At 40.6% G+C, this 16133-nt stretch overlaps 1 protein-coding gene across 1 annotated transcript; it reads left to right on the forward strand.

The window, feature by feature from the left end:
* Window positions 1-2485: 2485 nt before the first annotated feature.
* On the forward strand, window positions 2486-15855 carry LOC310854075 (grancalcin-like). Its single transcript, XM_083758556.1, has 8 exons — window positions 2486-2658; window positions 3938-4135; window positions 6966-7035; window positions 7571-7614; window positions 9046-9193; window positions 11934-12047; window positions 12978-13036; window positions 14236-15855. Exons 1-8 carry the CDS (start codon window positions 2635-2637, stop codon window positions 14260-14262), a joined length of 684 nt encoding a protein of 227 aa, XP_083614682.1. The 5' UTR covers window positions 2486-2634; the 3' UTR covers window positions 14263-15855.
* The last annotated feature ends 278 nt before the right edge of the window (window positions 15856-16133 follow it).

The following is a 16133-nucleotide window of genomic DNA, read 5'->3' on the forward strand; positions in this document are numbered from 1 at the left end:
GCAGCGAGGCTTGTTTGAAGAGCATTACTTCATAGATGCCTCAATTTACAGGTATCTGTGCCAAGGTTGACGGCAAGCGTGAATAAAACATTGTTTACAGGTAACACTGAGCACATTTCCCCTTATTGGACAAATTGTGTGTGTGTATGTGTGTGTGTGTGTGTGTGTGTGTGTGTGTGTGTGTGTGTGTGTGTGTGTGTGTGTGTGTGTGTGTGTGTGTGTGTGTGTGTGTGTGTGTGTGTGTGTGTGTGTGTGTGTGTGTGTGTGTGTGTGTGTGTGTGTGTGAGAGAGATACGGGCTTGTGCATACATTTTGTGTGCAAGTGTTTTTGAGAGAGGAAGTGAGACAAACTGCAGGCAGGCAGACATGCACAATTATGACAGACATACACCGGTCAATCTTCCCACTTTCAGAGTCAATATGCTAGAATAAAAACAAAGTTAAAACATGGATGCATGAAAGAGTGAATTAACGGAAGGAGAAAATAATATCATACTGCCAGCATATTAAACAGCCACTTAAGTCATGATATACTTAGTTGACCTGGGTCCCCCATACAACAGATGTTGAAATGCTATGATGGCATTCACATTCACTTTCCAAGAGATGATCAGTGAGTGTAAATCCTCTTTCTGAACTTTATCTAAAACACAACACTCATTGATTGATTGATTGATTGAAGTATTTATTAACAGATAATTACAGTACATTTCAAGCACAACTCCCTCACAACCCTTACAATAGGGTCCACCATGCTCAATTCATCATAACATTTAGAGAGGTACAAAACTACAAATACATACGCTTATATACATTCGGATTTTACGGGGGCCAGTTTCAAATTGTAGCCGTCCGTAGGTGCCCTTTGAGAACGGTTTTGAAGGATACAAGGGATTTGCATGTCTTAATGACTGTTGGTAGGGCGTTTTTTTTTTGTGGCATAGGAGCGGAAATAATTTTGTCCTGTAGGAGCTTGATCAGTTTGTTTTGGGAGGTCTGGACTCTGGAGCCTTGTTTTAAGGGCCTTTGATAAACAAATAGACAGATGAGATCTTCCCTCAAACACAGATTTGTTAAGTTCTAATAATGGAATTTAAATTATAGTTAAATGTTTGATAGTTAACTTCATCAGTTTAGAATGTAATCTATTGTAATAAATGTTATATGAATATGATACCTTGTGAAACAGGACATTCTGAAAAATGTAGTACTTTTCCCTTTGGTGCGCAATTACTTTTGTAGGCTACTTTTACAAATTGGTCAATTTGGATTACTGGACTTTTACTTGTAACAGAGTGGTTCTGCACTGCAGTATTGCTACTTTTACTTAAGTAAAATAAATTGAGTTACACTGGTTGTGTTCCATGTACTGTAATTCTCCAAACTGTTAATAAATACTTCGATCAATCAATCAATCTCAAACGCGCCCTCCTGTGGTGACCATTCGGACATACCGCACCGGAGCGCACAGTGCGCTCAGTACGTGCGCTATTTCCGAACGTGCCCATCGGGGGTGACTGGCAATAGACTGCTGGCAACTGGCAGTCTGGCAAGGTTGCAAAGTGAAACTATTTGTTTCTACTCTTAAAATAATTCGCCTGTCTTACGTCATTCAATGTATTTTCCCATTAATCCTTAACCCTCTAAGAACCAGCGTTGCTTTTTAGCAACAATTTTATTTTAATTAATTACTAAATTATTATTATTTTCTTTCTGTTCTTTTTTCACCTAAACGTCATCAGTCATGATGTTCATTGCAATGCCATTTCAATGCCATTGGTCATAATATTTGCATATAAATACCCCCCACAGAGGCTGAAATTCACACAAATTAAAAATGTCTGGACGATTTTGAACATTTTTTAACCTAAGACTTTTGACCTTTACCCTAATAAAAGTAGGTACAATAATTGTAATATATATTTTTTTGTGATCATTAGAATGTCTAGGACATGTTTTATTCATTATTGTGAAAGATATCCCCCAAATGTAAAATATTAATTTATTATATTATTATATAATTATTATATAATTATTAAATTAATATTAATAATTATCAAACTTTTTTTTATTTATTTATTTTTTAACATATTTTTTAGTCTTAGTCTTAGTAGTACAACGTAGTAGTAAGGTTGAAATCAATTAGAATAGAAAATAAATAGAAATTAATGCGGGTCTTAGATGGTTAAGAGTTCATTTCAAAACGAGGTCGTCTGTTGACTGTTATTTATTTTATGTTTGAACTTTGAACATATTCGGTTTTAATAAGAGCGGATACGGAAACTGTATGTATGTGTGCGTGGAAATTAACCGGATGCAGTAGGCGGGCTCTAGAATCTGCTGCGCGAGCACCGAACAACCAATAGAAAGCAGGCTTTCTACGGTGACGGAGGAGGCGGGCTTCAGCGCACTTCTCTCGCCATTCATTGGCCGGCCGCTCCCATCAATCAACAACACACTTCCGACCAAGGATATGACGTCATTGTCACATACAGGAAGAAGAGTCCGTTGTGTGTGTGTGTGTGTGTGTGTGTGAGTGTTTGCAGTGTCTGTCAACCAAACTTCTTACATTATTAAATATAAATCCAGTCGCTGACACACGTTTACAGCTTATCACATTTCATCAGCAGCGCCATGGCTTATCCAGGATACGGAGGGGTGAGTACAGTACAGTACGTGTGCGTGTGTTTGTTTAGTGTGTGTTTTGCGGGCGTTTTTCTTTTTATTTTTTTCTTTCTGACGTGGATTATGTAACAGGGAAGAGCTGGGTGATGATGGGGCCTGGCCGGGGGTCGAGGCGGGTTTCCGATCATGGGTGGGTCTTATCTCACACACACACACACACACACACACACACACACACGCTGCTACTACCGTGTTTGCAGGAGAAAGTTACACTGTTGCATTTACTACGAGCAATTCGATATGGCCTTATTACACAGTCAGTAACAGTCATTGTTAATTGAACTTGGATCTTAGGAATGGATTTAGTGGAAATATACTACATGTTGTAAAATGCTCTGCATAGAGCAGATTACTGAGTGATGACTGTTTCAGTGACACCGTGACCCAGTCAACTCTTTTCTATAAAGTAACAAGACAGTTAAGGAAGCTTAGCTCTCTAAGCCTAAAGGCCAGACCGCACCAATGCAACTACCAGTATAGTTGCATTACAGCCTTCCTACAAAACAGCTGACTCCACACCAATGCAACTTTGCATAAGTGGTTGCAAATTGTTGCATGTTGCAAGGAGCTTTTTCATTGGTGTGGACTGGGCTTTACAAGGCCTAAAGTCTATAAGGCCATGACTAAAATAGCCTTTGGTTATTGATATATACCTGTCACTCTGTCAGTAACTGTCAGTTCTGGTCAAACCTGCTTCAACTGGTGACAAAGTGCAGCAGCCATGATCACTAAAGAAAACTTAATCATATGACCACTGTGTTGTTGAGTAACAACAGTTTCTTGGGATAGGCACAGCGACTGTCACTGCACTCATCTGACCAGGATATCATTCATGTGGGAGGATTATGTGGGCAGGACACACTATACTCAGCTGTCAAAACTTATTTATAGAGTGTAGTTTGTGCACAAGGAAATTCAATCAATGCAGTTAATGCACAGACTTCACAGAATACAAATGTTTGTTCAAATGAAGAAGGGACACTGGGGGCATTACTCAAATCCAATAGTGTTTGGTGATATATAAATATTTACTAAATCTTATGACTATAATTGCATTGTGGCATTTGTTTGATATTATGCATTTATTATTTGACTTACAGTATATAATGCAACTACAAAGCAAAGCCAGCTGAAACTCACAGTTGTAACTGGATTTTGTGTGTGATGGTTGTGATGTGAGATGGTTGTGTTTTCTCCCTTCCCTAATTCAATATTGAGACAATGTGTGCTTTTCTTCACCTTTCTCTGGCAGTATGGGGGACCTATGCCAGGCATGCCTCAGGGAATGCCACACCAGGGAATGCCAGGAGGGCCTATGGGAGGACCCATGGGAGCTGGACCACCCCAGCAATACCAACAATATGGGCAACAATATGGGGCACCCTACGGTGGCGGTCAGATGCCCACCAACGACCCAATGTGGGGGTATTTTACTGCTGTAGCAGGCCAGGTACGTTAACATTATGCACTAATGGGTCATGTACACATTTTTATGGGTCCCTTTATTTTTGGTTTTCTACATTGTTTTTAATTATTTATTTCTAAACATTTTGAAAAAAACAACTTCGTTTTTGTGCATAGTTCGCATTGTTATCTTTCCAAGAAACAAGGAAAATGAAGAAGAGAGGGGGGGGGGGAGGGGGGTGGTAGCAATACAAAATTCAATGGGTCTTTTCAGTAATTTCATGAAGAAATGAAAGAAAAAGAAATGAAATCCCATAAATTAGAAAACAAATGTGTACGAAGCTTTCATTAGTTTGCGTCCTACTGAGGAGACATCAAATTTCTCTTTTGGGTCACAGTCAGAGGCTAAAAAGTTTAGGAACCACTGAAACTTCTGATATCTAACCACTGATGTTCTGAATCTTCTGATATCCAAGGTGTAATACAAATAAATACAATCTGCACACCATTGTACTACTTCCCTTTTGAGACCTTTACCAAACCTTTCCACCCTAAAATAAATAAATGTGCAAGCAGGAGTACACTGGTGTGTATTATTATTATTTTTTTAATTTCATGCCAAAGTTTTGATCCAGCACCCAGCATAGTATCGGTTTGGGATATCTGTGTCTGTCGTCTGCCTTTTTTCTCATCCTGATATCTAAAATGAACAGATAAGTTTGTTTTACTTTAGTATTGCGGTAGCAAGCTCTAACGGCTCCTATGGGTCACAGTGATGTAGCATTATGTGGAGGAAATCCAGCCCACCGCAGAATCATTGTGAAGGAAGTGACACAAACGACTCACAAGCCTTATCTGGATGTTTAGCTTCCTTAAGAGTTAATTCTGTAGTCTGCTGCAGCTCCTACATCTGCTATAAGTGTATATATGTCTGTGTTTAGAGTTTAGAAGGCGTAAATGATGAATCAGCTCTTTATGTCTCCGAGCTGTTAGCCAGACCAGTGACGGATCAACCCCTCTCAAGGCCCTGGCGCTTCACCAAATCAAAAGGCCCTACAGATTCAGCCAATGAATTAATTAATTAACATGCATGCGTTCAGCGCATATCCACCACTGCCTGTGCTGCCTGCTGATACACAAGACACAGCCAGGCACTGGGCACAGCCTTTCCAACTTCAGTCTCTGCTAAACTATTATGTAAGGACTAGGAGATTACTTTATGGTTATTAATACAGTCATTAACAAGAAACATGCATGGCAATGATGAGATCGGGAAAAAAACGATGCTGTTTCATGTATTTTCTTATACTGTATCCAACAGCCAAACAGCTGATTGACACATCCACGCATATCATACCTTCCTGAAAAAAGCTATTCAGGTCCTGAATAGCTTGAAAAGTGAAAACAAAAAGCTGCCTCCTTAATAGGAGAATGTATACAGAAACGGACGGTTGAGAAAGACTTGGAAAAGCTCCACTTCTGGTGTTAATATCGTTTTTCAGATTTACTAAAGTCACTATCTCTGTTCTGGCAAGACTGGCATGGAACTGGTCCACTCAACAACACTCGGCAACTTTCCCGAAAAAATATTTGCCTATATCTACATTCTACAAGCTCCATTAGCAGGCAGCAGCATATTTTGTCTAAATTGTCTTTGTGGCCAAATGTAGCCTACATTTGCAAACAGTGCTGTTGACCATGTTGTTACATGGTCCACATAACATTTGTGCACCAACAGACAATGCCAATATGCTATATTAATATCAGAACGTTTTAAAGACAGATTATTATTGACGACAATGCAACCATGTGGGTGCAATGTCACTGAAAATAATAGCAATTCAATTAATTTACTCACGAGTGCTGACATCGTGAAATGGAGGATGTAAGAACACACTTTTGTTGGTTTAGAGCAGGGTACTGTAAATATGAAGTTTTGCGCCATATAGGCTGTATGTTGTCGCAACAATGTTGGTCTGAGAGAGGGGGCCTTCCTGAGCGAGGAGGCTTCTGACAGCGTCGCTTACTCTCTTCCTCCCTCTGTCAGTGACTGAGGAGGAAGCGACGCGCAGCCGTCAGGCTCCCCCCCCCCCAAACCGACTACCCCCCGCCACTAAACCGACCAAAGGAAAATCAACTGCTACAGAAATTGTTGGACGACCAAAAACACTAGCGGGGGTTCCTGTGTTGCGTTATATTTTTATAACTCTTTGTGCTTTTCTCAGACCTGTAATCTCGGCACCACTGGCATTCCAATTTCTGTTAAAATTGTGAGCAAATCTTATAAAAGACATATGATTATACTATACCACGGGTATGGATGCTCTGCTTAGGTGTGCATTGGTGCCACTGGTCTCATGATTTAATTTGATTCCATGTTTCTATATTATTGCACACCATGGCAAATGTTTCTTCAGTCAATACAAGCGGTCAGATACTGAACAACACATTTTATTTAGAAACTGCTGTGTAATCAATCACTCATGTCTCATTGACACAAATGTCTTAACATGAAACAAAATAATAGGCTATAATCGATTATATCACCACTATGTGCATGTAGTAATGATAATCCTGATATACAGTACCACAGTCTCTTGTGAATTAGGACCAAAATATAGCCGTTGCTGACATCTCTCTTAAGCTTCCCAGAACCTCCCTTCCCTGAACTGTCGCCTAAATCTCCCTGTCAACATGAGATGTCTGCAGAATTCCGTTAGAATGCATTTGAATTCCGTGATTCAAATGCATGACTATCTTTGGAATGATGGCAATGTAAAATGTTTAGAAAAGCCTATGAAAAGGACTTCATAGAAGGGTAGGAATGTGAAACATGTTTAAATATGACTCCCTTTCTCTTTTGTGTGTGTGTGCAGGATGGTGAGATCGACGCAGATGAACTCCAGAGGTGTCTGACCCAGTCAGGAATCAACGGCACCTACAACCGTGAGTTCACTGTTAAAGGGGCAGTTCACAAAAAATTACTTTATTTCCATCCTTTACTTACCCCGGTGATGTCTTTCAGTCACAGATGGTTTGTTTGTCAAATATTCCTTAACGATAAATCCAGAATCCAAAAATGAAGAAAAGAACTTGATGAATGGATTTAATCAGAGACTTGATTTACAGTAACAGCAAACAGTCCATGGGGTTCAGCCCGCTCTAAAACGCATATCTCCCAAACGATTACTTTTCAGGATTCAAATTAAAAAAAATGGCAAACGTAGTAGATCAACCAGCTCAAAACAGATCGTGCCATGCCGTGTTTCGGGCTTGTGGGTCTGCTACTTTTTCTACTTTTTAGTGTGTCGCTGTAGTATGATCAAGTAGGCCGTTAGTTTAAGGAAAAAACACAAAGTTCAAACATGGAGCTAGCTAGCCGGTTTTCTGCCCGACAACGATATTTGTGCCATAATGTAATTCTGGACAGTGCAGAATAATCAGAATTGTAACATGCATGATGTCTTTCCTGTCCTTACAGCCTTCAGCTTGGAGACGTGCAAGATCATGATCGCAATGTTGGATGTATCTTTTACAACTGTGTGTATGTACTGTACTGTATGTACAGTATACTGTATACATGCTGTAAGCTGTATCTAATATATCTAACTAATCATTTTAGTAATATAAAAAAGGCCTATATATATATATATATATATATATGGCGCCGTGATTGGCTGAAAGGTGTGCCATTCTGCGCTGTGATTGGCTGAGCATCGCATAACGGTTGTGCCACGGGAGACCTGTTATATATAAAGGGACCAGACAGTGGCCTTGTGGTTAGAGTGTCCGCCCTGGAACTGGGGGGGTCGGGGGTTCGATCTCTGGCCGGGTCATACCAAAGACTGTAAAAAATGGGACCCAATGCCTCCCTGCTCGGCACTCTGCATCAAGGGTTGGATTGGGGGTCAAATCAACTAATGAATGATTCCCGAGTGCTGCGCATGCTGCGGCTCACCGCTCCAAGAGATGGGTCAAATGCGGAGAACAAATTTCACTGCGGTAACGTGTGTGACTAATCGTACGACTTTGACTTTGGGGGAGAGAGAGGTAGGGATTGGGTATGGCATATCCCCAAACGGACTATGTACTACTACTATATAAATTATACTTTCTCATTTATCTCATTTAATGTTTGAAAAGATACAGGACTCGTTCTAAAAAGGTCAAACAGAAACCTAATCTACCTCTTAATGTATAAAAGATATTCTCGTTGTTGAATCAAATCAGTTTTTGTGTGGACTTGTGTGTCACTTTCTTTCAAATGGGGTTATAATACGTTTAGTGAAATCACTGTGCTCTGTATCCAACATGACCCAAAGCTGTAGCTGTGTGTGACAGGGCTGCCTTTGGTGTGTGTAGCACGAGGGCATCTGAGTTCACTGTGTGTGTGTGTGTGTGTGTGTGTGATGTCATCTGGAGGACACACAAAGTTCTGGTTGTGGTTAATAATGGACAGATGAAGTCATTTCTGTGTGGCCTCAAGCCTCCAGGGGATATGGATGGAAAAATAACTTGATCTCTGTGCAACACTGGCAGAGAATGTTTTATTTATGACGCCCGGCCATTGGCATTTTGTTCAGAATTCCAACTCTGTCGCAGTGTTTCCCCTAGCCAGAAGCTGAGGAGCTTTTCACACATGCATGTTCGTGCAGCACGTGTGCACGTGGCATTTTTGCGATTTCTTTTACTTGCAGTCTTTTGTGGTTATTTGCCTTTTTTGCCTATTTGTGACCTCCTACTAAAAATCATACTGTTCTGGGGATCCTTGACATGGGAATGTGCTGTGTGAGGAGGCGTGATCAATGCTCTTTGGCCACTCAGAATAGCCAAATGGCATTGATCACGCCTCCAGGTCTTTAGTTTACTCAAGTTAGGGAATAAGACCTGGTACTTAAGACACGCAAAATACAGCCCTATGTATCAGCGATGAAGCCTTAACCAGACTCTCTCCAGAGGGATTACACGGGCAAGATGGGATTTAATGAGTTCAAGGAGCTGTTCACGGCCCTCAGCGGCTGGAAGCAGAACTTCATGATGTTCGACCAGGACAGGAGTGGAACCATGGAACCCATGGAGATGTCCCAGTCCATCTCCTCTATGGGTGAGTGTTCAGACGGGAGTTCACTGTTCATGTCAGAAGAATCAGAATCAACTTTATTGTTGTCACATCACATTAGGTGAGGTGGATGAAATTCTTTGTTGTGCACAGTGTGCAGGCTCATCAACAAGAGAGCATAAAGTGCATTGTAGGCATGTAACGATATATCGTATATCGATATTAATCCTGACGATATGAATCGACGTATGAATTTTCAAAAAGAAAAACTCTTTTTATTTTCTTTTTTTTAGGGGGGCTAGTGTGTGATGTTAAATGTGAGCTTTAGTCATATTCCATCATATTCAAGTGCTCATAATTAAAAAATTGAAATAGGTCATGAATGTACTTGTATAAATCTAAAAAAAAACACAAATAAAGTTTTGTCTGTGCAGTATCACCAGACTAGGCTCTTGTTCAGCAGTTTAATGCATGCAATGTTGTCACAAGTTTGACATTTGGGTCATGCAACATTGACATAATGATACCGTATCATGTAACTAAGATGAGACTGAGATGTTGGAACATTGTTCAGAGAAATGATGGCTGTAATTCATCTTAATTGTGTATTTAATAACCCTTGGGATAGTTGCTTTTTTACATACTTTATTTAGATGACAGAAAAGAAAGCTTAACACACACACACACACACACACACACACACACACACACACACACACACACACACACACACACACACACACACACACACACACACACAAAAACATGGAGAAGTTGGAGGGCCCTTGTCTCATCAGAGCAACCAAATATAATGCAGAAATCTGGCTGTCCCTTTCCAATTGTCTGGAGAACCAATTAAATATATTTCCCCAGAAATGTGTTATTAGTATTATTTCTGTGACAGAGAACCCTCTGCAATATACCACATCTATCACTCATAGGGGAGACTTTAGATTAGGAGTAATGCAATCTGTGCAAAACTTTAAATTGAATCAATCTATACTAGAATTGATAGAGCAGCTCTAGACGGGCCCTCCTCCCACAACTCATCTGATATTGAAATAGCCCAGCTCCTCAACCCACAGCCCCACACATCTGATGACCAGAGTCCACTGACGCCCCAAAGACAGCAACAAAGCTAGAAACTAAATGTATAGAGTTCGGATGTGTGAGAATTATGTCATAGAACCAGTGGCCCTTGGGTTTGACTGTATGTCCTGGGATTGTTCACCCCCAAGGTGCCTAATTTGGAGGAACCGGAGAAAATGTGCTTGAGGAAGATGATTTAGTCTACAATTGAGTTTATTGTAAAGATCTTTAATGCAGCTCAGTCCCCTCCTCCTCCAATCTGAAAATACGCCATTGATAATACCTGGTTTAAATAATACAGAGACATTAGGCAAAACAAAACCCTTTATAATCTGGTTCAGTACACAATTAGGATTTAACCGTTTACGTGAATGCTGTGCTCTGGAGAGAAGCAGAGATCGAGTGAGGTTACTGAGACTGCCATGGATTCAACCAGAGGGGGGCGTCAGAGGACCAGGCAGTCATGCATTTGCAGCCCAATAATAATGTTTAAACATTGGGAGGTCAAGGCCTCCTTCACTTTCTTACATCCAGCGCCGTATCCGGCACTTCACAGATGGGGGGGACGAATCCGAACCGGCCCACATGCACGGGCGCGAAGCGCCCGTGCATGTGGGGCGATTCGCACGGGCGCTTTGCGCCCGTGCGGAAAAAAATCGGGTATTTGCGGTTATAAAGTCGTTATTTTCGGGTAAAAACGGGTCTGCACAGCAGAAATAGCCTAGTGCAAATCTTACCTTTTTGATGAGCCTGCCCGAGACATACACGGCTTTAACCAGCACTGGGCATAACATATAAACAACTTCCTGAATCCTATCCAAGTTCCCCCATAGAAATACATTGAAATCTCCACTATAGCAGAATCACACGCACTCGCACAACACTGACAGCGAGTCAGCGGCGGCCGCATGGTCCAAGTGCCTGCCCAATTTGAGGCTTTTTTATTCCCCGTGGCCGGCGGCCCAAAACGGTTCGCGGCCCCGAGTGGGCCGCTCCGCGGCCCGCCGGGGACGTGTCCCCGGGGACCCCCGTGGTTCCTACGGCCCTGCTTACATCCTTCTGTAAGTGAGTTTTGGAAATGTGAGGTGTTTTATCCACCCATATAAATGAAGTAACAATTGAATCCAGTTGTTTAAAAAAAGACAGGCAAAAAAAATCAGGGAGATTTTGGAACAAGTATAAAAAGCCGTGGCATTGATGCGAATCTACTTTTAGGGACATTTGTGGGGGAGATGAATAATTGACGTACAGCACACTTATTGAACAAACAGTGATATTCTTTTCTAGCTATGCGACATGTGCACATGGAATTTAACTTAGTCCTCTTGTTACTCAATTGAACTCACTATTCTACTCAGTGACGGACGCACATACCTGCCATGCCCTTAATCCCTGTCGTGCTTATCAGATAAGCTAATTTGGTGATCCAGTCCAAACAACTATGCAGCAAGCACACAAAAACAGTTGATGTCACATACCACACATGCATGCAGCACACACAATGATATTGCAGGAGTTAACCTGAGCACTATAAAATGGTTATTTCGATATTAAATGTTAAATGCATCACGAGACTGTCTCTTGTTTCACTGTCTGTTGCCTTTTGGGGCCGGGATTGAACCCGTAGTGTTTCCTCCATTTCAGGATAATCTATAACTCCCAAGTTTATTGTCTTTTCTTTGTTGTGATATTACAGGCTACAGAGTCAGCCCACAGGCCCTCAATGTGATGATCAAGCGCTACAGCAAATCAGGAAGAATCTACTTTGACGACTACGTGGCCTGCTGTGTTAAACTCAGGGCTCTTACAGGTATCATACTATTCACTACCGGACCCAACAGTCGTCATCTAGTCTGCATTGAGCCATCAGTGGACTGCCACAAGTGTTTGCTTGTGAGGAGTTTTGGATCATTTGGCGTTGACAAGGTTGTAGAACGTTTCCAACATGGAAACGATTGATAATTATTCAAAAATAATTGCGATTTATCAATTTATCTCAATTGTGATTAGGAGATTATGTAATAATTGTGAGAGGCATAATCTGGACGATTTTAGCTGAGATTATGTGCCACAGTTTAACAAGACAAGTTTTATTGCAGAATGATGCAATTTGCAAAAGGAAATTGCATCCCGTTCGATATACTGACAGTACTATTCCCTCGACTAATACATGTAGACCTATACTGTACACGTTATGAGGTGCACAGCTTGTTATGTTTACTACAAGCACCAAACACTTACAGTAATGACCAGTATTGTCAGTCAATGTGATCCTATCATGACATGAGGACTAATGAATGATGCATCTTTTAAAAATATAGCTGCAAGATTAATATTAATGGGGCAAGGAACAACTGTGCACTTGAATCTGCAGTGCAGTATTTCCCAAACCTTTCAGCCTGTGACCCAAAACAGAAATTAGATATTCGCCCGGGACCCAAACTGCGTGAAAATAGCCGATCTACAAGCTCACAACGTGTCTCTTCGCACCGCATTGTGAGGTTGTAGATCGGCCATTTTCCCTACTTCTTAAACATTTGTTTTCTAATTCATGAGATTTCTTTAAAATGTTCTTTGATTTCTTCATGAAATTACTGACAAATCATTTATTTGTTATAATAATTTGTTTTTAATTCATGAAAATTGTTGCTTCTTTGGGAACCTTGAGTCCCGACCCAGTGTTTGGGAACCACTGCAGTAGTGTATCTGTGAGTTGACACTGTACCTCTGCTCTGTACAGACACCTTCAGACGGAGAGACTCTATGCAGCAGGGAAATGTGTCCTTCCAATATGATGATGTAAGTCTGTCCATTTGTTACAGGGGTTATTTTTGTCTGGGGACCCCCGGAGATGCTTTTGCCATGTCTTGCGACCCCTGCCCCACCCTCACTCCCCACCCCCAATACAAACTGACTGCAAAAATACCGGTAACCTAAAACCTAAAATAATAGAGAAAATATATCATAAATGAATACGGAAACCAGATATGAATGAAACCAGATATAATCATTAACCCATTTTGGGGCGGGAACCCATTTTGGTGTTAGCATTATGTTATGCTTTTTAACTATTGAAAAATAGCAGATCTACAAGCTCATAGCGTGCCAGCGAGCTTGTAGGTCTGCTATTTTTGAAAAGTCGAAGAACGACTGACATAGAAACATAGCTTTTTCAGAAAATTGTTGAGATCCAGCTTGAGAACCCCTGCATTTACACACACACACACACACACACACACATACGCTCTCTCCTGGCCGCATGCAGCCTTGTGTTACATTCAGTTGCATGGCAGAGCCGTGCCCGAAATAAGCTCACAACGTGCCGCAAGCTTGTGGATCGTCTGTTTTTGTCTTGTGATACTGTTGGGTGGTATTAGTAGTATGAATCAGGCTTCAGTCTTTATTTTTCTCTTTTAAGTAAAACTAATATATATATTAGGGCTGTCAAAGTTAACGCACTATTAACTAGTTAACTCACAATCCTTTTAACGGCACTATTTTTTTTGACGCACGATTAACGCACTGTGAAGTTTGACAGAATGGTTGAGAGACGCATGGCAATTTTACACTGAAGAGTTGAATAATTGTTAAACAGCTGCATTACTTAACTTAATTTAAGTCCACACAATTAGAAAACTTGGAAAACATGTTATTTTGATCAACATGGCCTGTTATCTCTCGTAATGGTACCATTGGCCAACATCAATACAGTTCTTTAGTTTGGGTCTGGAAGGCTAAATGTCATCAAATGGTGGTCCGTGGCTCAAATGCAGAATAAATAATGGACCTTGATATGAAAAATCTTGAAAACCACTGATTTAAGGTATATTTAGAATGGATAAAAAATATGCGATTAATTTGCGATTAATCACAGTTAACTATGGACAATCATGCGATTAATCAGATTAAATATTTTAATCGATTGACAGCCCTAATATATATATATATATATATATATAAATAATAAAATCATCATCCTTCCTTTCTCTCTTTCTCAGTTCATCCAGTGCACGATGGCCATCTAAATGCTTGCCGTCCCAACGCTGTTAAAGGCTGGCGCATTTGAGAATGACCCTGTCGGTGGTCTCTGCCCACTGCCCCGGAGGAATGCAAATGGAGGTTAGACCACTACTTCTCAGCGCCGGTTCCGGGGACCACCATCGGTCCAAATGGAGACTCTTGTGGGTCTGTAACTCTGGAGAGTTTATAGTGCAGTAAAGTGCAGTACATTGATCTACACTGTAAAATCTGCAGCGTTGATTTAACTCTGAGAGTGTAACAAATGGATTTGTTACACTCTCAGTGTTACAGACCTGTAAGGGTCCATTTGGAGTTTTGGACCCCTGGTGGTCCCCGAAGCCGATGTTGAGGGCCAGTGTGTTAGAATAACTGATAGACGATAGGCTGCCAAGGGAACATAATAATCGGCAGTCGTTTGCTTGCTTTACCGCTTTACTCTTATAATGCTGCAGAGAGACACGCTGAACAGGTCTCGAATATAGACGGACACAGCCACAAGTACCTGTTTGATTACATGCTAATGCTAAATATAAATGAAACACAGATGTGTGTGATATATATGTTGAGGATATATATGTTGAGGATATTTTCCCACTGCAATAGTGCCATAGATCTGGGTACCTTACCTTGACCACACTGCCTGTGCAAAACTGGATTTTAACCAAACCTAAAACGGACCATGCTGTGGCATTATGGGTACGATTATGGGACACTTGCGCACTGGAGAAAATGCATAACGGAGGAGTCTTACATAATTACATTGATGCTAATCTGTGAGTCGCCTATTGTGCCATCAACTACTCTGAATGTACGTGTTGACCCCGTCTATATGTGCCGTTGCAAACACTCTTTCACTAATAGTGAGACAGCGCCATAGTTACTGCTTACAGATTTACATATCCCCTTACATTAAAATGCCTGAAAAATCTAACATGTATTTCCTGGTGCTAGGACCTTTTCACATGTCGTGTGTGATGCCATGTCAAACTTAGCCTGGTTATAGCTTAAATGGCTTGACTTAAAAAGTTAAAAGCCATTTAAGCTATAACTGGGCTAAGTTTGAACTTAGTGTGAGGTGGTGCAACTGGCTCCCAGGAGAATTACAAAGCATTTCTTTATTTTAGGGAAGAAGAAAAACAAATGTATTCTAAATGTGTGTAATAGCTAGACAGTTAAAGGAGCACTAAGTGTTTTTTTCCCCACAACCGTTCCTGGAGTTTTTTTAATCATCTGCTTGAGAGTGAAATCAGATACATTTTTGTATCAAATCTTTTGGGGTAAAAAAATAATTTAGTGCTATTTTAATAATAAGTTAATAACATACTAATAACTGTTGATAACAAGGTGTGAAGTTATGTGCCACTGTGCTGAGATAAATATGCACTGATAATCATTACTAATATGGACGCATGTCAGCATTTGTTTTATTTTGCAGATATTCAGTCAAAGTATGTTACTTGAGTGAGAACGATTTATGTTACAGATCAAACACAAGTCTTGCGTTTGTGTTGTGAGTCCTGTGCTGTGAGTTCTGCCTCCATATGTGCTCAACAAAATTTTATATTGTTATTCACCAGTAAACTCATTTTTGTACCCTGTATGCATTCATTCTCTCGTTTATTGTGTGTGTGTGTGTGTGTGTGTGTGTGTGGTGGACTGCATCAGTAGTAGTCAAATTTCCTGAAAACATTGCACAGGGGTTGAGCCTTGAGGCAGATATCTTTTATCACAATAGAACATGTGACATGCAGACGCCCCATCCAGAAATATTTTAAAGGACAAGTTTGTTTAGTTTTTTCTTGTTTTTTAGGTTATCAGAGAATGTAAAAGATGATACATTTTTGCATTTGCTGCTTTCTTTTGTTTGACGGGGCGG

This window comes from Protomyctophum parallelum, assembly GCF_964188405.1.
Source record: "Protomyctophum parallelum genome assembly, chromosome: 23".
Classification (NCBI taxonomy): Eukaryota; Metazoa; Chordata; class Actinopteri; order Myctophiformes; family Myctophidae; genus Protomyctophum; species Protomyctophum parallelum.